We start from the raw sequence: 19,684 nt of genomic DNA, 5'->3' as shown, positions 1-19,684 counted from the left end.
ATTTCCTAAGAGATAGACCGACTCTCCCTGTGAGTCCTCAAACAAACCTCTCTTTAGTTGCCAACACCCTTGCTGATGGAGAAGCTAACTCCTCATGGCTTATTGTCAGTATCATACTGTATTATATGACGAATCATCACCCATGAGAAAAGGCTGATTTACACAGAGAAAAGAAGACACTAAGAACAGTCACTATATTAAAATATTCCAGGGGCAGGAGAAGAAATGGAAGAACCTAACAAACTCTTTACCAAACAAAATTTGTCTCTACAAACTTTGCCGTGACAGAAATAAAAACCTAATTGTGGGGACAACTGATTGGCTCGCTGGTGGAGCATGGGACTCTTGATTTAAGGGTTGTGAGTTTGAGCCCCACACTGAAGAGATTATTTAAAAAATAAACTCTTAAAACAAATCTAACTGTGGATCTGATAATACTAATAATTCACAAAGGCACAGCAACTTCTGGAACAAGCTGATGTTATTTTAGCTAGATAGATACAGATTAAGCAAAAATTATGTAATCTGTTTATAAGAAGTCTATGTTCAGTGACCTTTAGGGACATCTTTCTTCTACAATAAGAGGGTCCCCAGGGAGATAGGAGGAGATGCTAGGAGACACTTGTGTTTCCCCCCTCATTGCTGCATGATGCTCTCTGGACCAGAGAAGAGGGAGGCAGCAAGAAGGAACCATGGTCTGCTCTCAATGTCCAAACTGGCTGTGAAAGGGCAGCAGAGCAGTACCAGACTGGTCTTGTCCCCCAGAGCCCTGCCTGTGTGCTTCTTCCATCTAAGCTGCAAGCTGAGAACTTTAGGGTAGCAGCTAATTATTGGCCTAAAATTGGGCATAGTCTGGCATTTCTAAAACATATTCAGTGTAAAATGAGTATAAGCACACACAGAGCAATGTCAACTCTTCAGTCAAATTATTCTTCCATTTCAGGATTACTGCTATATTTTTGGAATTGGTTATATGAAATCTTTGATTTAATAAGTGCCATCTTACTTCCTAAAGAAGAGATATTAGCAGTAGTGTGGTCACCTCAAAACAATCATTGCAAAGTGATATCTTTATTTATTTATTTAAATTATTTCAAATTTGTTAAACTGTTAAATTTAAAATTTAAAAACAGACTACATGATGCCAGAGTCTGCTCTGCTTACCCGGCTACTTTTCAACACTTCATTGTTCTCACCCAGGGCTAGTTCTGCAGATGCCTTACAAAATTCAGCAAGTCCAGCAATGGGCAGGTATTCTTTGTCCAAATTTTTTGCAGCAATCTGGGCCTCTGCCTAGAGGTGAGAAAGGTTTCCTCTTAGTTTCTTCTCCTTACATACAATTACTCTGATTAATATTTAATGTTTTATAAATTCAATTTATATATTAAATATAAAGGAAGTAAAGCCTTGTTTTTATCTGGAAATACTGTCCAAGAAAAAAGGATAAGTAGTACACCTGAAACTAATATGACATTGTATGCTAACTAAATGGAATTTAAATAAAAACTTGAAAACACATACCAAAAAAAAAGATATATATATATATACAAAGTAGAATACTTACTATTTTATATTGTAGAATAGAAATATTTGTAATTTTTATTTTTTATTTTTATTTTTTATTTTTTTAAATTTTTATTTATTTATGATAGTTACAGAGAGAGAGACAGAGGCAGAGACACAGGCAGAGGGAGAAGCAGGCTCCATGCACCGGGAGCCCGATGTGGGATTCGATCCCGGGTCTCCAGGATCGCGCCCTGGGCCAAAGGCAGGCGCCAAACCGCTGCGCCACCCAGGGATCCCAATATTTGTAATTTTTAAAGTAATATTTTTTCTTTTACAACTAGGTTTTATATGGATGAGTACGCAATGTTCTCTTGGTTAATATGAAATATAAAATGGCATTCTTGGAATGCTCAAGAACAAAGTTTATGAGCAATGCTTTAAAGATATAGTAAAATCAAACTAAATACATAGAAAAGAAGTATTTCAAGATATATGCTAGTCTAAGAATGTCAAAGAGTTACTAGTAACAGCCACATCTCTTAATGCTTTGGAGACAGGTGTGCTGTCCCTTATTAGCTATGTGACCCTGAGCAAATCAGTAACCTTCCTGAGCTTCAGTTTCTTCACCTGTTGAATCGGAGAACAAACTGTTGCTATGACTCTTACGGTTGGGTGAAGACCTGATGAAGGAACATAGAGCAGTGTGTGGTGGTATTCCAGCTTATAAAATAGCTAATACTTGTCGAGTACTTGATACTGAGACCAGAACAATTCCTGCATGACTTGAGACACGGGAGCCAGCAATTTTTTTTTAATTTTTTTTTTTTAATTTTTATTTATTTATGATAGTCACAGAGAGAGAGAGAGGCAGAGACACAGGCAGAGGGAGAAGCAGGCTCCATGCACCGGGAGCCCGACGTGGGATTCGATCCCGGGTCTCCAGGATCGTGCCCCGGGCCAAAGGCAGGCGCCAAACCGCTGCGCCACCCAGGGATCCCAAGGGAGCCAGCAATTTGTAATGGGTTTTCTCATCATGATTGTTTCTTGTTTCTTGAGTCCTTTTTTCTATTCAGAGAGTTCTACAGATGACCCTTAATCTATACACTTAAAATTTCTTCTTTCAGGGGTTTATTCAGCTCATTTTCTATTACTTCAGTGGCCTGAGCCATGAGGGCCTGAGCCAACCTGCTGCAGGGTGGTGAAGTTCAGATTATGGAGTGCCTTACCTTCACCCAGAAGTATTTTTTTTTAAGATTTTATTTATTCATGAGAGATACACAGAGAGAGAGAGAGAGAGAGGGGCAGAGACACAGGCAGAGGGAGAAGCAGGCTCCATGCAGGGAGCCTGACACAGGACTTGATATCGGGACTCCAGGATCATGCCCTGAGCTGAAGGCAGGGCTGAGCCACCCAGGCATCCCACCCGGAAGTATTCTTTTGTAACTTTCACTCACTGTGCCCAGTTCTGCTGTATGGAGAATGATGCATTGCCACCTCACTTTTGGAAATGACAAAGAAGCATTCATATTATCAACAGAGGTGGTGTAGATGGAAAGGAAACTGTTCTAAGGGGATTAATTATTTAAAGTTACAGTGATAACCAACAGAAAGACTACTGAAAAAAATACAACAAAAATAAAGCGTATTACTCTATAGCTCAATAGGAAGAGAGGACAGAGCATGCCTGTGTAGGAGAGCTTATTAAGGCAATCAACACGAGAGAAATGGAAAATAATGGCAGTAACCCTCCTCCACAAAGGGCTATTCTTACCACCAAGAAGCAATGTTTAAATTGTCAGTCCTTTTGTGCACCCTCAGGATTAAACATGACGATGTATCTGCTTACAGATAACCACATAAATTCAATCTTGAAAAAGACCACATAGTTACAATATGTCACTTTTGGGGCTAAGGAGACCATAGCCCAGATGACCTGAGTGATTCGAGAAGTTAATGCCAGGACTAGAACCCAGGTCTCCGGACTCCTAGCCCTGCACTCTTTCTGCTACTCTTCAGGAGCTTCAGTTTATCTCTCCCAAGAAGGCAGGGACAGATGGCAAACTCACCTTCCGGACACTAGGGAGCACATAAGGCTTTCCATTATCATCCCGATAGGCGCCAACTCCCAGATTCATCTTTTTGCTGTTAGTGTCTCTCTTAAAGGCTTCTGTGACTCCCAGGATGGGGTCTGGAGGCCCCATTTCCACATGGGTCCACCAGGAACTGAAATGGGAAATAAAAGATGTGAGATACAGTAGCTAGACTTCCAGGGCCAGAGACAGCTCAGATCCTTCAAAAATCCATTTCAAAAAAGCACTTTACAGAGGAGTATGGGAGACCAAATATTTGCAAGTGCAACGAGGAGCAGGAGGGAAATACCCCAATCACCCTGGGAGGACAGGGTGCATGTATAGACTTTCAAAGCAGTCCAAACCTGACTCAAATTCCCAAAGACTATTTCACATAATGTGGCTGTGAGAAACTGAGGGTGGTAAGAGATGACCAAAAGAAGGACAACTGTAAGAATATTATATGACACCCTCTCGCTCCCCAAAGGTATTTGGGTTGTACCCTGTTCTCAAACTTATTAAAGGGTAGCATTTGGAGAGGTTGTTAAAAACATAGGTTCTTGTGTCCCATCTTGGATATAGTGAGAACATGTAGAGTCATTAAAGTTTTTTTTAGGGGAGGGGGCAGGTTGATTAAGTGGAATGACACGAGTAGCCTTGCAGTTTTAGAGCCCATCTGGTTGCAAAGTAGGGTACTAAATGCAGAGTGGTAAGAGCAGATGCAGAAGGATCACTGGTTCATTACTTGGCAAAAGAGATAGAGATGAGGGCCTAAACCAGGACAGGACAGGAGGGGGTATAGAGGAAGACAGAATTTTGAGGTATTTAGGAATTAAAAACGAACAGGAACTAGTTATAACATCCTGTTGTTACTAAGTTAAAATGCTTACTACTAAGTTAAAATACTAGATGTTATTCTACATGTATACGAGTCATGATTTTACCTTAAAAAATTATCCCTTAAAAAAAATTATCCCTTTGCAGACTTAGGGGGTCATCCACCTGGGCCAGGTGAACTTTGTTGCTAGGGAAGTATACCTCATCTTTCTTGGTGCCCTGAGGTAATTTCAAGAGGCAACAGACTTTATTTTTTGAAAGATTTTATTTATCTATTCATGAGAGACACAGAGAGAGGCAGAGACATAGGCAGAGAGAGAAGCAATCTCTCTGTGGGGAGTCTCCCCTGATGCAGGACTTGATTCTAGGACCCTGGGATCATGACCTGAACCAAAGGCAGATGCTCAACCACTGGGCTACCCAGGTGCCTCAACATATTTTTTTTTTTTTTGAAAAAATTATCTTCGTTCTTTTTAGAGAAAGAAGGCGGCGGTGGTGGTGGAGGGAGAGAATCTTAAGTAGGCTCCATGCCCACCACTGAGCCCAACATCGGGCTTGATCTCAGGACCCTGAGATCATGACTTGAGCCAAAATCAAGAGTTGGATGCTTAACTAAGCCACCCAGGTGCTTCCCAAAATTATCTTTATTACAAGTAAAATATACAGCTGCCTAAACACGGCTTCCTGCTGTGGGGGACAATTATTGGCTCGTATCTTTCCTGCTTTTCCTGATTCAAAAAAACCACTCTTAGGACCGGGCCCCATTTTCCATTCTCTTCTCTTCCTTTGGAAGAGAAAGGTTACGAAGGGTTGTCGAGTTCTCAACTTTCAAGAAGGCAATATGGAAAAGGAAAGGATGTCACAGCCCTTTGGTCCAGTATTATGCCCAGGCCCATCCCTCAGTATTTGTTGATGCCAGAGAGATAAGCCTCATGGAACTGGGGTAGTTTAAGCAGCAGTAGGCTGAGCAATGAGGCTGTGTTGATGAGGAAGTGAACAGCATCATACTTGGTGTAGAAGTAGGCCAGGAGATAGAGTACAATAGGAGAGATGCTGAGAAATTTGAGGGAAGAGGTAAATTGGAGCTTGTAGTCCATCAAGGAAAGCCAAACCTTTCCTTGGTCAGGGGTGTCAAAGGGTGTCCCTTTCACTGTATATATTAAAAAGACATAAATAGCCAAGTTATGGATGATATTGGTCGGGGTCCAGACAACACGAATGCTGAAGGATAGCCCTGACTATTCATCACTCGAGTGTTAGGGTTTACTTGCTGTGTCCTGCTGGCTTCAGAAGCCCTTCCGGCTGGAGGCACGGCACTCACTTCCATACCTTCAGTCTCCAGGGAGCAGTCCGAGGCAAAAGAACTTTAAATAAATAACTTTCTCTGGTTCCCCTCCTGCTACTGACTGGGGGCTTTGTTTCCAGTTTACCAATGGCCAATTGGCTAGTTTTCATTGGCAGCAATGATTGTGAATCTGGTTTTATGGTCTGACCATTCAGTAAACTCTGAAAATGGGTAGTAGAGATCTATTCTCTGTTGGGTGAGAAATTACACATAATCTGGTTTGACTTTTGTTTGTTTGTTTTTAAGATTTTATTTATTCATGAAAGACACAGAGAGAGGCAGAGACATAGGCAGAGGGAGTAGGCTCCATGCAGGGAGCATGATGTGAGACTCGATCCCAGGACCCTGGGATCATGACCCGAGCCAAAGGCAGATGCCCAACTGCTGAGCCATCCAGATGTCCCGACTTTGTTAATTTGAAGCTTAAATCAAGAACTTTGCAGCTCTGGGGTGTTTGGCTGGCTCATCAGCAGAGCACACGACTCCTGATTTTGGGGTTGTGGGTTCAAGCCCCAAGTTGGGAGCAGAGATTACTTAACATCTTTTAAAAAAAGACTTTTGCAGCTCTTTTTAATATCATAGCTGTGAGGTTTTTGTTTATTCTAGGCCTGTGACTGAAGTTATAGACCCGAAGAGCTGTAGAATCTGTGTAATTCAGAAAGGTTTTGTTTACCTCTGAGTGTCTGATGTGAAATGTTTTCCAGCTCTGTAGGGTACTGATAAATTGGGATCATAAAAATCGTAAACATCCGACTTTTATTCTCAGGGTCCTGAGTTCAAGCCCTGTGTTGGGCTCCATTTAAAAAAAAAGGTGCTCTGTTCTGGTTGTATTATAGAGATTGAATTTCTAGTACTTTAAATGTGCTAAAGTTTTTTTCTTTAAAAAAAAAAAGAGATTTTTTTTTTTAATCTTATTCATGAGAGACACACAGAGAGAGGCACAGACACAGGCAGAGGGAGAAGGCGGCTCCATTCCATGCAGGGAGCCTGATGTGGGACTCAACCCTGGGTCTCCAGGACCACACCCCGGGCTAAAGGTGGTGCTAAACCGCTGAGCCACCCGGGCTGCCCTAAAGTTTTTTTTCTTAAACTCAGAAATGTTTAAAAAAAAAATTCAAGTTCACATCAGTGATATAAACCTTTGAGACTAGTTTAACGGATTTAATCAAAATAGCTAGGTCTTTTATTTATTCATGGTAAGTATGATGTAAGCATACATTTTATTCTGTGTGGCTTTGTTTTTCCTAAACTTATATTGGTTAACTGATACTATAAGCTAATATTATTCCTATACAATGTTTAAAATTATGAAAAATGTAAATTTGTGTTCAGCTAATTATTATTCTGACATATTTTTACCTCACATTTGCCAGAATAGCTAAAATCAAAGACCCAAAAACAAGCATTGGCTAGGATGTGGAAAAAAAAAGGAACCCTCATGCACTGCAGGTGGGAATGCAAGGTATAGCAGCCACTATTGGAAAGAGTATGGCAGTTTTTCAACAAATTAAAAATAGAGGGCACCTGGCTGGCTTAGTCAGTAGAGCATGCAACTCTTGACCTCAGGGTTGTGAGTCTGAGTCCTATGCTGGGTGTTGAGATTACTTAAAAAAAAAAAAAAAAAAAAAAAAAAGTTAAAAAAAGATTAAAAATAGAATAACCATAATATCCAGTAATTCCACTACTGGGTATTTACTCAAAGAAAGCAACAACAAAAATAATTCAAAAAGATATATGCCACCATATGTTGTTTGCAACATTATTTACAATAGCCAAGATATGGAAGCAACCCGAGTGTCATCTATCCATAGATGAATGGATAGAGAAGATGTGATATGATGGAATATTACTCAGCCATAAAAAAGAATGAAATCTTACCATTTGCAACAACATGGATGGATCTAGAGGGTATAATGCTAAGTGAAATAAGTCAGAGAAAGACAAATGCTGTAAGATTTCACTCCCATATGGAATTTAAAGAAACAAAACAAATGAGCAAAGAAAAAAAAGAGACAAACAAAAAACCAGACTCTTAAATACAGAGAATGGATGGTTTGCAGATGGGAAGAGGTGGATGATGAGTGAAACAGGTGAAGGGGAGTAAGAGTACACACACTTTTTTTTTTTTAAGATTTTATTTATTTATTCATGAGAGACACACACAGAGACACAAGACACATATGTAGAGGGAGAAGCACGCTCCCTGTGGGAAGCCCAATGTGGGACTCAATTCCAGACCCTGGGATCACGCCCTGAACCAAAGGCAGATGCTCAACTGCTGAGCCACCCAGGCATCCCAAGAGTAAACACACACCTTGGTAAGGATTGCCTATCATACAGAATTGCTGAATCATTATATTGTGCACCTGAAACTAATATAACACTGTATGTTAGTTATACTTCAATTAAAAAAATTTAAAAAGTACATTTTTTGGGGAAAGATTTTATTTATTTTTTGGTGGGGGGACTGCACACAGGTGATGGGGAGGGGCAGAAGGAGAATGAGAAGCTGACTCCCTGCTGAGCAGGGAGCCAGACTTAGGGCTTGATCCCAGGACCTTGGGATTGTAACCTGAGCCGAAGGCAGATGCTTAGCTGACTAAGCCACTCAGATGCCCCTTTTCTCTTTTATTAGTAAATTATTCATTCATTCATTCATTCATTCATTTTGTAGTAGACTCCACACCCAGCATGGAGCCCAAGATGGCCCTTAATTCACAACCTTGAGAACAACACCTGAGCTGAAATCAACAGTTGGAGGCTTAACTGGCTGAGCCACCCAGGAGCCCCAGTAGGTTAAATTTTTTAGAACATTTTTAGATTTACAGAAAACTGAGTAGCTAGTAGAGTTCCCAACACCTGCCCCTCAATAGTTTCCTATTATTACTAACATTTTATATTAGAATACATTTGTTATAATTAATGAGCTGATAGTGACACATTATTAAAATTAAATCCACAATTCATTCAGATTTCTTTAGTTTTTACCTAATGTCCTATTTCTGTTCTAAGATTCTATCCAGGATACCATATTGTGTTTACTTGTTATGTCTCCTTAGGCTGCTTTTGGTGGTGGCAATTTCAGACACCCCTTGTTTTTGATCACTTTGACTGTTTTGGGAAGTACTGGTCAGGCACATTGCAGGACAACCCTCTACTGGACTCTGATATTAATTTTTTTTAAGAAAAATTGTATTTATTTGACAGAGAGAAAGAGAGATAGCACGCCCGCACAAGCTGGGGGAGTGGCAGGCAGAGGGAGAGGGAGAAGCAGGCTCTTCACTGAGTAGGGAACCTGATGTGACGCTTGATTTCAGGACCCTGGAATCATGACTTGAGCTGAAGGCAGATGCCCAACCGATTGAACCACCCAGGTGTCCCCAAAATCTTGGATCAATTATAAGTTAATCATTGGCTACCTAGATGATTTCTTGGTAATCACCATGCATAATTTTTATTTCTTATTTTTATGTGTGCTAGGAGGCTATAGCTTTGGGTCATTTTATTAAAATTTTTTTGGGTTAAACAACAGAATTTTATTTTCTCACAGTTCTGGAAACTAGAAGTCCAGAGCTTTGGGTCATTTTAGTGAATATGTTCTTTGTTGACTATATATATATATATGAAAGTATTAAAGGGATATACTACATATGGGTGTAGAAGCTGAACTATGTGAGTCCACTAGTCTTCTAAAATGTCTGTGTAGGATTGACATCAATGCCTTCCCCTCAGTTTGTTGAAATGGAAGTTACTTTAGTTAAAAGTTATTATTAATGAGTGGCTGAGACTATACTTGGATCAAATGTGACAGAAATGCAATTTTGTCTATGTTTTTGTTTTTCAAGGAAAAAAAGTTATGTAGTCCTAAAGCAGCAGTCCTCAAACATTTTGGTCTTTAGATCCCTTTTTACTCTTAAAACTTGTTGAGGGCCTGAAACAACTTTTATTTATGTAGAGTATAACTACTAATATTTACTGTTTTAGAACTTAAAACTGAGAAATTGGTCAATACTGCATTAAAGTATCAGTTTGTTGCAAATATGAAAGACCATACAAGGACAAAACTTGGAAAATGAAGTTTGTCTTGATTCATTAGAATTTAGTCTGAAAAGAAACTATGAAATGTGTTAACATTTTAAAAATGTTTGCCGTCTTCCTTGGTTTAGTGATTAATGACTTTACCTTTAAAGATTTTTTAAATTCATTTGAGAGAGAGAATGAGCACAAGCAGGGGTAGAAACAGGGAGGTGAAGAAGCAGACTCCTCGCCCCCATTGAGCTGGGGGGCTCTATCCCAGGATCTGAAGATCACGATCTAAGCTGAAGGCATATGCTTAACCATCTGAGTGACCCAGGTGCCCCTTAATGACTTTACCTTTAAAACAAAAGGTTAGGGGATCCGTGGGTGGCTCAGTGGTCCTGGAGTACCAGGATCGAGTCCCAGGATTGAGTCCCATGTCAAGCTCCCTGCATGGAGCCTGCTTCTCCCTCTGCCTGTGTCTCTGCCTCTCTGAGTCTCTCATGAATAAATAAATGTTTTTAAAAACAAAACAAAACCCACAAAAGGTTATTTTTTTACCTTCTGTGTAATCTGCCTAGATAGTAGAGATTCTTTGTTAACAGAATACTTCTCTATGCTTTGTTGACTCTTACGTCTAAAGAAAAAACAAAAACAAAAGTTCCTCACATATGAAAGGGTTTTAAAGTCATGTTGTGTTTAATTTTAATGTTTTTCCATTTCTTTTTCTTTTCTTTTTTTTTAATTTATGATAGTCACACAGAGAGAGAGAGAGAGAGAGGCAGAGACACAGGCAGAGGGAGAAGCAGGCTCCATGCACGGGGAGCCCGACGTGGGACTCGATCCCGGGTCTCCAGGATCCCACCCTGGGCCAAAGGCAGGCGCCAAACCACTGCGCCACCCAGGGATCCCTGTTTTTCCATTTTCATAGGTAAACAATGATTAATTCTCAACCACTCACAATATTATTTTAATCAAGTGATCAAATATCTAACAATTTTTTTGAATTAGCCTTCCCAGATTGAATCCTAAATATAGCAAACAGAAAACTTTCAGGTTATGTTTCACCTAGAACTACTTTGAGACTTCTAAGAGGGCACGGAAGAAGCACCATCTTTGTTTCTAATAAACAGTTTCTTGGGCAGCCCCAGTGGTGCAGCGGTTTAGCACCGCCTTCAGCCCGGGGTGTGATCCTGGAGACCCGGGATCGAGTCCCATGTCGGGCTCCCTGCATGGAGCTTGTTTCTCCCTCTGCCTATGTCTCTGCCTCTCTCTCTCTCCATGTCTGTCATAAATAAATAAAAAAAAATATTAAAAAAAATAAAAAATAAAAAAAAAAATAAACAGTTTCTTGGCAGCAGTTAATGTATCAACTGAGGTTTTTTACCTCAAGGTAAATTACTGTTCTGCAAAAAAGATTATTCTACCCCTTTTCTTCAGGGCAAATAAGCAAAAAGCTTTTTACAGTTTAATATTATGGAAAACAAAGTCTTTATGATCTCCTAAATTAATTATTGAGAATGTGCTATCTGCTAAAAGCTGGGAATGTAGAGTAAAACCACCCCTCCCTACCACATTAGCCCAGTGGGACGACCCGTAGGGAGTCCTAAACAATGCAGGCTAGAGTGTGTGGGGGGTGATGTACAGTGATAAGGACAGGCTCAGAGCACAGAATATTATTTTTCAGAGCCTAAGGACAGGACCTACTAACCTGGGGGAGGGGAAGAAAGAAAAGCTTCAGGAGGCTTCCTAGAGGAGGTGACATATGAGGTGAGTGCTAAGGATGACAGGAGGAAAAAGGCATTCCCAACAGAGGCATAAGAATAAAGGCTAAAGGTGAAACAGACCGTGTGTGTTGTGTGTGGGGGGCACTCTACAGTGACAAGTGGAAGCTTGGGAAGCAAGGGTCCAAATTACCCAGGTGAAATAGCTCAAGTTTTTTTAGTAATCATTTATCCAATCTCAAGCAATCAAACGTTTTAGCACAGCACAGTGAAAGTTCTCTCTGCTTATCATGCTGACAAGCTCAGCGAATTATTTAGATTTTTTTCCTCGAAAATGGTTCCCTTGTTGAACTAGTCAGTGACCAGTCAGCACTTGTACACTTCACTCCTCCATAAGGCACACTGGATAGCTCAGCACAGCATTAGAGTTAAATTTATGCTCTTCTGACATGCTAAAAACTACCTCAGCATTAGTAGCTGTAATTGTCACACACAGTTAATTCTGTTATTGAAGGGTAGATTATTCCATTTTTGGATTTCCCAGGCATTTATTTCTTTTATTAGCTTGCCTTAGATAATGTCACACTGCATGGATTTAAATAACAGCTCAGCTGTATACCAGCTTGGGGGAGGGAGCACAGGCAAGCCAGTTAACTTCTAAGTCTCAACTTTCCTGATCTGAAAAATGAGGGCATAAGAGTCCCTCTCCTACAGAGATGTTATAAGGATGAAAGGAGTTATTTTTTAATTTTTTATAATAAATTTATTTTTTATTGGTGTTCAATTTGCCAACATACAGAATAACACCCAGTGCTCATCCCGTCAAGTGCCCCCTCAGTGCCCGTCACCCATTCACCCCCACCCCCCGCCCTCCTCCCCAGAGTTAGGAGTTTCCCAGAGTTAGGAGTGAAAGAAGTTATTAAATCTAAAACACTCAGGGCCTGGAGCAGAGTGAGCGCTTGATGTTAGTATCAACACTCCTAAGTTATTACTTGTATGTTTTCATTTATAACTATAGTGCCACTAGTAAGGTGTCTGGTGAGGCAAATATGTAGATAATTCAAGAAGCATATGGTCATAACTTTATGACTAAATACAGGTCTTTCTTGCTTTTCAATTACTTCTACTTAGTTTTTTTACAATCTTATAAGACATTATTACCATTCTTCCCCCTTACTAGCTCTATTGCCAGGACTCAAAATCTCCCTCTTTTTTCATTGTTGTAGGCTGCTTAGTTTTTCCAGTCTCTAAGCAAAAGTAAGAAAGATACTTTGAAGTGATTGCTGAACTGGGCCTGAAGAAAGCTTCCTTTATTTCCTACCCACAATTCAGACTCTGAAAACATGTAGCCACTTGCCACTGATGAGTGAAAGGAATACTCTGAATGTCAAGGACATATAGAAAACTTCCAGTAAGCAATTATCATTTTAAAAAAGATATCTCTGGGCACCTGGTTAGCTCAGTTGGTTAAGCATCTGTCTTTGGCTCAGGATGTGATCCCGGTGTCCTGGGATCAAGTCCCATATCGGGCTTCCTGCTCTGCAGGGAACCTACTTCTCTGTCTCTGCCTCCCTCTCTCAGTCTTTCATGAATAAATAAAATCTTAAAAAAAAAAAAAAAAGATATCTCTGTTTCTAAGGCCTTTAATCAACAATGACAAGACTTGGAATGCCTGGGTGGTTTAGTGGTTGGGCGTCTGCCTTTGGCTCAGGGGTGATCCTGGGGCCGGGGATCGAGTCTCACAGTGGGCTTCCTGCATGGTGCCTGCTTTTCCCTCTGAGTGTGTCTCTGCTTCCCTCTGTATGTCTCTCATGAATAAATAAGTAAATAAATATTTAAAACAAAACAAAAACAAAACGAAAAACAATGACAAGACTGCTGTCCCAAGGACGGAAGGCACCATTCTTTTTTTTTCTAATCTTTTTTTTTTTTTTTTTTTTAATATTTTATTTATTGGGCAGCCCCGGTGGCTCAGCGGTTTAGCGCCGCCTTCAGGCTGGGGTGTGATCCTGGGGACCCGGGATGGAGTCCCACGTCGGGTTCCCTGCATGGAGCCTGCTTCTCCCTTTGCCTCTCTCTCTCTCTCTGCCATGAATAAATAAATAAAATCTTTAAAAAAATTATTTATTTATGAGAGACACACAGAGAGAGGCAGAGGCACAGACAGAGGAGAAGCAGGCTCCATGCAGGAAGCCCGATGTGGGATTCGATCCCAGGACTCCAGGATCATGCCCTGGGCCGAAGGCAGATGCGAAGCCGCTGAGCCACCCAGGCGTCCCTAAATAAAATCTTACAATAAATAAATAAATGAATAAATGGAATAGTAATAGATGAACACAAGATGGGACAAAAATGATGCTGGTAACCTGTGGCCTACAAATGGATTCCTGCCAATGTACTTTGGACTTAAGAGCAAAGCCCGGTCATTGAGCAATGTTGACTAGCAAACGAAAAGATGTTAGATACAAACTATTCAGATAAGCCTTTCTAATTCCTTGCATTTTTTTCTGGGAACTTGTCTGGTGCTTTATAGTTTAAAAAAAAATGCTTTCCCTCACATTCTTATTTTAAAATATGAAGAGAAGTGAATTAATTTGCTCGTGATCACAGAGCTAAATATGGCAAAGATGATACTACAATTTTGATCTTCTAACTACTGGCTATTATACCACTATTGCACACTGCCTTTCTAAAGGGTCTCATGATATGCCTTCACTTATTTCCCTAAAAACTAATCAGGATAATTAAGAACAGATCATTATAAATCAAGATATATTAGCATATTTCCCTTTCTTTACTGACCTGGGACTAAGCCTGATTTCATGTCACTATGTTTTCACAGCACGGTCAACCAGAAAAGGTTAAATGTTGAGTGTTTTCTGTTTAAAACGTGCAGCTATGGGGATCCCTGGGTGGCTCAGCGGTTTAGCGCCTGCCTTTGGCTCAGGGCGCGATCCTGGAGTCCCGGGATGGAGTCCCATGTCGGGCTCCCAGCATGGAGCCTGCTTCTCCCTCCTCTTGTGTCTCTGCCTCTCTATGTCTATCATAAATAAATAAATCTTAATAAAATAAAATAAAATAAAATGTGCAGCTAAATGGGGGCGCCTGGGTGGCTCAGTGGTTGAGTGTCTACTTTTGGTTCAGGGTGTGATCCCAGGGTCTGGGGATCGAGTCCCATACTGGGCTCCCTGCAGGGAGCCTGCTTCTCTCTCTGTCTCTCATGAATAAATAAAATCTTACAACAAATAATACAGCTAAATGAAACATTTGAACTTAAGAGTTCCATTAAAATGACTCAACACCAGGCAGCCTGGGTGGCTCAGCAGTTTAGCGCTGCCTTCAGCCCAGAGCCTGATCCTGGAGTCCCGGGATCGAGTCCCACATCGGGCTCCCTGCATGGGGCCTGCTTCTCTTTCTACCTGTGTCTCTGCCTCCCCCCTCCATGTCTCTCATGAATAAATAAAATCTTAAAAAAAAAAAAAGACTCAACACCAATTAAGTATTTTATAGGATTAACCCTCAGTTCTTCAGAATGCTGACTGCCAAGATTGAATTGTATAAAAATGGGCTGTTTAAAAAAATAAAGAAATTTCAATTAGTGGAGTTTACTTTAAATAAACTTTAGATTTTGGTAAAGATCAGGATGCTTGGGTGGCTTAGCAGTTGAGTGTCTCCCTTGGTTCAGGGCGTGATCCCAGGGTCCTGGGATTGAGTCCCACATTGGGCTTCCTGAATGGAGCCTGCTTCTCCCTCTGCCTGTGTCTCTGTCTCTCTCCTTCTGTGTCTTTCACAAATGAATAAAATCTTAAAAAAATATACTTTGGTCAAGATCACTTCTACAGTGGCAGCAGTGAAGGTTCTCATTTCCTTGTTGTCGGAAGGGTTACCTGTCATGGCCAAATATGGCAGCTGGCTCTATCACCCAATCATGTATCATTGCTTAAATCTGAACAGCATCTTCTCAGCTGTAGATGCTCAACTACTTTAAGACTTTACAGCAGTGAGCAAAGTCGTTATGGAACTTACATTCTCATTGTGAAAAGACTGAAAAGAACAATGAGTCAGCCACTCAAACTCAAAGAATGACTAAAAGGTCACACCCATAGGGATATGCACCAAGCACTTTAAGTAAAGCTTTAGGCCACCCAGCCAAATCTATAAAACAATAATCACTTTTAAGACCACTACAATATTGCAAAACTTTCTCTTGCCCATAACTTTAGGCACCCCTTTCTCTTCTCCCTAATTCTGGTCCACTAGGTAGGCTGGCTTAGAGAGCACACCTTGAAAGAGTGCCAAGGAGGAACTAAATCAGGGATAGACAAAGTGTGAAAGCCCAAGCAAAACTGTACTGCCAAGAGTGTGAGGCTGTGTAAAGGACAAACTGTTCTGCCGGTTGAGGATGACAGGCATACAATCAAGGCACACAGAACAGGCCAGGGCTTTGCTCCTTGTAATCAGTATCTGGCCCGTGGTGGGCTGGAGACTAGGCTCCTCTTTAGGTGGTACTTAAAGCATACAGTCTCAAACTGCCTTCTTGAGTCACTTAATCGCCTGGCTTGGGTCTTCACTAGGAAGGAATTACTAATTCGTTTTAAACTCCATACTTTCTTATTGCAACACTTAGCACAGTGTGAAGTTACATATTTGTAAATGTCTTGAGTGACACCCGTCACTCGTTCACCACTGCCTCTATCATTTGGCCTAGCACCTGGCTCTGTGAGACTGTGACGAAATATTTAGTAAATGAGAGCACAGAGAGGTGGAGAGGAAGAGCGGTGACTTCCCTATAGTCAAACAAAAAGGAGGTGAACTACACCTTGAACCTTTTCCATGTGAAGGCCACATGGTCCAGGGGTCACCGGGGACTCTGGTGGTAACACGGGGGAGGGGGAAGGAGGGAGGATGCACGCACCAAGGTCAGGGGATGCAGAAGCGAGAGCTGGGCCTGAAAGCCAGGGCCCCGGGAGCCTCCCTGCCCTGTACTTCCTTTCCCGCGGCCCACGGCCAGAAGCACGCCGCGGCCCTGCAACCCCGCTCAAGCCCGCGGGAGGCCACGACAGGTGAGCCCCGCCGCGCGCCCCAGGGCAGCGCACCAAGGGCACCCGGCCCTGCGCGCCGCAGCCAATCCGCGCAAGGCAGCCTCGGCGGCGCAGCCAATGGGCGCCAGGCCGGCCGGGCACCGCAGCCGCGAGAGCCTTCCCCTCGCCACCTCACCTCACCCCACCCCCCCGTCCCCCGCCCCCCGCCCCCCGCCCCCACGGCGCCGAATCCGCGTCTCGTGACCCCCCAAACCCTGAATGGGAGTCCGGGTGCTGGAGAGGGCCGCAGACTCGGAACCCGGGGGAATGCGCTGGCACGCTGTCCTGCGGTCCCGGGACAAGGGAGGGGAGGGATGGGGATGTAAGACCCCGAGGGTCACTTTGAGGCGCCGACGCTCAATTATCAGCCCCCACTGAAGCCGAGGGGGTGTCAGAGAAAGTGTGTGTATGGTGCCTGTGCTTGGGGGGCTGGGGGGTTAGATGCCCTGGGGCGCCGGCAGCCCGGATGGGCAGGCCCGTCGTCCCCAGCTCCGTGTCCGTCTCCCCTGCTTACCTGGCTCTCGCAGAAGCCGCACCAGCGAGGCCTGGGTGGAAGGCGGCGGCGACCCCAGACAGGACGCGGCCGGAGTGCAACAGGGCCATGCTGGGCGGCGAGAAGGCAGTGGGCAGCGGCACGACGGAGCGCAGGCCGGCGGGCGCAGACACGCAGGCGCGGGCTCCCGCGGGAGGTAAGGACAGCGACTTACCCGGGCGGCTAGAGCGGCCGTCCGCCGGCGCGAACGTCGTCACAGCGCACCCTGGCGGCGGGGGCGCCTCGGCGCGGCCGCCGCCTCTGAGCCGCGTGGGCTCGCCCGGGAGTCGGCTCCCCCAGGGCCACGTGGTCCCGGAGAACTGTGACCCTGCGTTGTATCGCGGTTCGCAGCGCCTGAAAAGCTTTGGCTTAATCACGACAGACCCGACTGTAGAGGTAGCAGCTATTATGCCAACTCGAGAGCTGGGAAAATATATACCGATGTAGGTGAGAGTAATTTGCCATCTGCCGTACAGCCAGTGCCCAAGGTGGCCAGTCCTCAGACTTTAGCAAGCTGTTTCCCTAAGTGCAAATCACCCACCTTCTTCCTGAATCTTTCTTTATCCCTGGTTTGTAGAGGATAACAGGCCCATCTCGTGGGGGTATTTGTGATGATTGAGATTAGCCGATTATGTCTAAGAACGGCCTGGTGTAGTAGCGCAAGATAATGCATGGTTTTTTGTTTTTTTTTTTTAATTTTTATTTATTTATGATATATATATAGAGAGAGACACACACACATAGGCAGAAGGAGAAGCAGGCCCCATGCACCGGGAGCCCGACGTGGGATTCGATCCCGGGTCTCCAGGATCGCGCCCTGGGCCAAAGGCAGGCGCTAAACCGCTGCGCCACCCAGGGATCCCCAATGCATGGTTTTTAATGACAAACTTGTGTTTGTCAGTCAAATCCTTACAGTTGTGTGTGGAATGGAATGAAACAGTTTTAAAGGAAAAAGTGAATAAATTTGAGATATCAGAACTAGAATGATTCAAACAAGTCAGCTCTCAAGAATGGCTGTTTCTCGGGGATCCCTGGGTGGCACAGCGGTTTAGCGCCTGCCTTTGGCCCAGGGCGCGATCCTGGAGACCTGGGATCGAATCCCACGTCGGGCTCCCAGTGCATGGAGCCTGCTTCTCCCTCTGCCTATGTCTCTGCCTCTCTCTCTCTCTCACTGTGTGCCTATCATAAATAAATAAAATAAAAAAAATTAAAAAAAAATGGATGTTTCTCAGATACTTCTCTAAACCCCAAATAGAACCGTGTCCCTTGCCAATTTAATTTGTCTTCTGTGGCATCTCATTGCCTGAGGTCATATTCTAGGCCCTTCCCAGCCCAGCCCCAAGCGACTGTCTCAGATTCATCTGCTCTCTCCCTGACCTCAGCCTGTGCTCCCATAGGCCACAACTTTCCATTCCACTACTAGATTAGCTTCCTACAGGTGCTCTAACAAAATGCTACAAACTGGATGGTTAAAACAATGGAAATTTATTCTTTTACAGTTCGGGAGGCTAGAAGCCCAAAATCCAGATGTCAGCAGGGTTCGTTCCTTCTGGAGTCTCTGGGATAGGAATCTGCTCCCTGCCTTCTTCCAGCTTCTCGCAGTTGCTGGCAATCCTTGCCAGCAAGCAGGTCCTTGGCTTATAGACACATCACTCAATCTCTGCCTCTGTTTTCACATTGTATTTTGTTTTGTTTTGTTTTTGTTTTCACATTGTATTATCTCCCTGTGTGTATCTCTGAGTTTGTTCTCCTCCTCAAGGACATGAATCGTATTGGATCAGAGCCTACAGTGACGGTTTCATCTTATACATCTGCAGAGACCCAGCTTGCAAATCACAGGTACCTGGGATTGGAACTTAAACTTATATTTTGGGAGAATGCATTTTGACCCATAACAATCACTATCTTAAGATCCAGCAATTTTACTTCCAGGTATAGCCTTCGAGACCTCAAACATGTATAGGATATTAGTGAGGCAATGTTCATAAAAGAAAAACACAAGAAACAGCCAAGTTGCTCATCAATAGTTATATAGATGTGCTCTTATAGTCATGTGATGGAGTGCTATAGAGCTACGTGTAAGTGAGCTCAAGCCTCAAAAACATAAAAAAAACAAGTTGCAGACTCATTTAGGTAAAATTTTAATATAAGCAAAATCATTTCATGTATTCATTTGTAAATGTATGTAAAAGTCTGAAAAAAACATACACCAAGGATACATTTCAGTACAGGAGAGTATAGGAAGGTGTTTGCCCTTATGGAGGGAATGACACAACTTTGTCATATTTGCTTCACAAAAAAGTTACAAGTAATATTAACAATGGTCATTTTGGGTGTATTTGTTATACTGTTCTCTTATATATATATTTAAATATAGGGATCCCTGGGTGGTGCAGCGGTTTGGCGCCTGCCTTTGGCCCAGGGCACGATCCTGGAGACCCGGAATCGAATCCCACGTCGGGCTCCTGGTGCATGGAGCCTGCTTCTCCCTCTGCCTGTGTCTCTGCCTCTCTCTCTCTCACTGTGTGCTTATCATAAGTAAATAAAAAAATAAAAAAATATATAAATAAATA

General features: G+C 42.9%; 1 protein-coding gene and 1 long non-coding RNA gene across 3 annotated transcripts in view; one reads left to right on the top strand and one right to left on the bottom strand.

Moving 5' to 3' along the window:
- Positions 1 to 17,333, bottom strand: part of GOT2 (glutamic-oxaloacetic transaminase 2) — a 25,249-nt gene extending 7,916 nt beyond the window's left edge. The window contains exons 1-3 of the mRNA XM_072826850.1: positions 17,094 to 17,333; positions 3,573 to 3,729; positions 1,165 to 1,293 (exon numbers count right to left, since the gene is read on the bottom strand). Coding sequence (XP_072682951.1) covers positions 1,165 to 1,293; positions 3,573 to 3,729; positions 17,094 to 17,182 — 375 coding nt within the window. The 5' untranslated portion in view covers positions 17,183 to 17,333. The remainder of the gene's footprint in view (positions 1 to 1,164; positions 1,294 to 3,572; positions 3,730 to 17,093) is intronic.
- LOC140633799 (uncharacterized) lies at positions 16,758 to 19,684 on the top strand. 2 transcript variants are annotated; one of them, XR_012031402.1, is made up of 3 exons: positions 16,758 to 17,268; positions 18,611 to 18,950; positions 19,489 to 19,684. It is a non-coding gene; the product is annotated as an uncharacterized lncRNA (long non-coding RNA). The 2 variants fall into 2 exon arrangements; XR_012031403.1 differs by lacking the exon at positions 16,758 to 17,268 and adding an exon at positions 17,337 to 17,558.

Source organism: Canis lupus, chromosome 5, assembly GCF_048164855.1.
Source record: "Canis lupus baileyi chromosome 5, mCanLup2.hap1, whole genome shotgun sequence".
In the NCBI taxonomy this organism is placed as follows: domain Eukaryota; kingdom Metazoa; phylum Chordata; class Mammalia; order Carnivora; family Canidae; genus Canis; species Canis lupus.
Note: the sequence above shows the minus strand (reverse complement) of the source record. Positions and strands in the feature narration are given on the sequence as shown.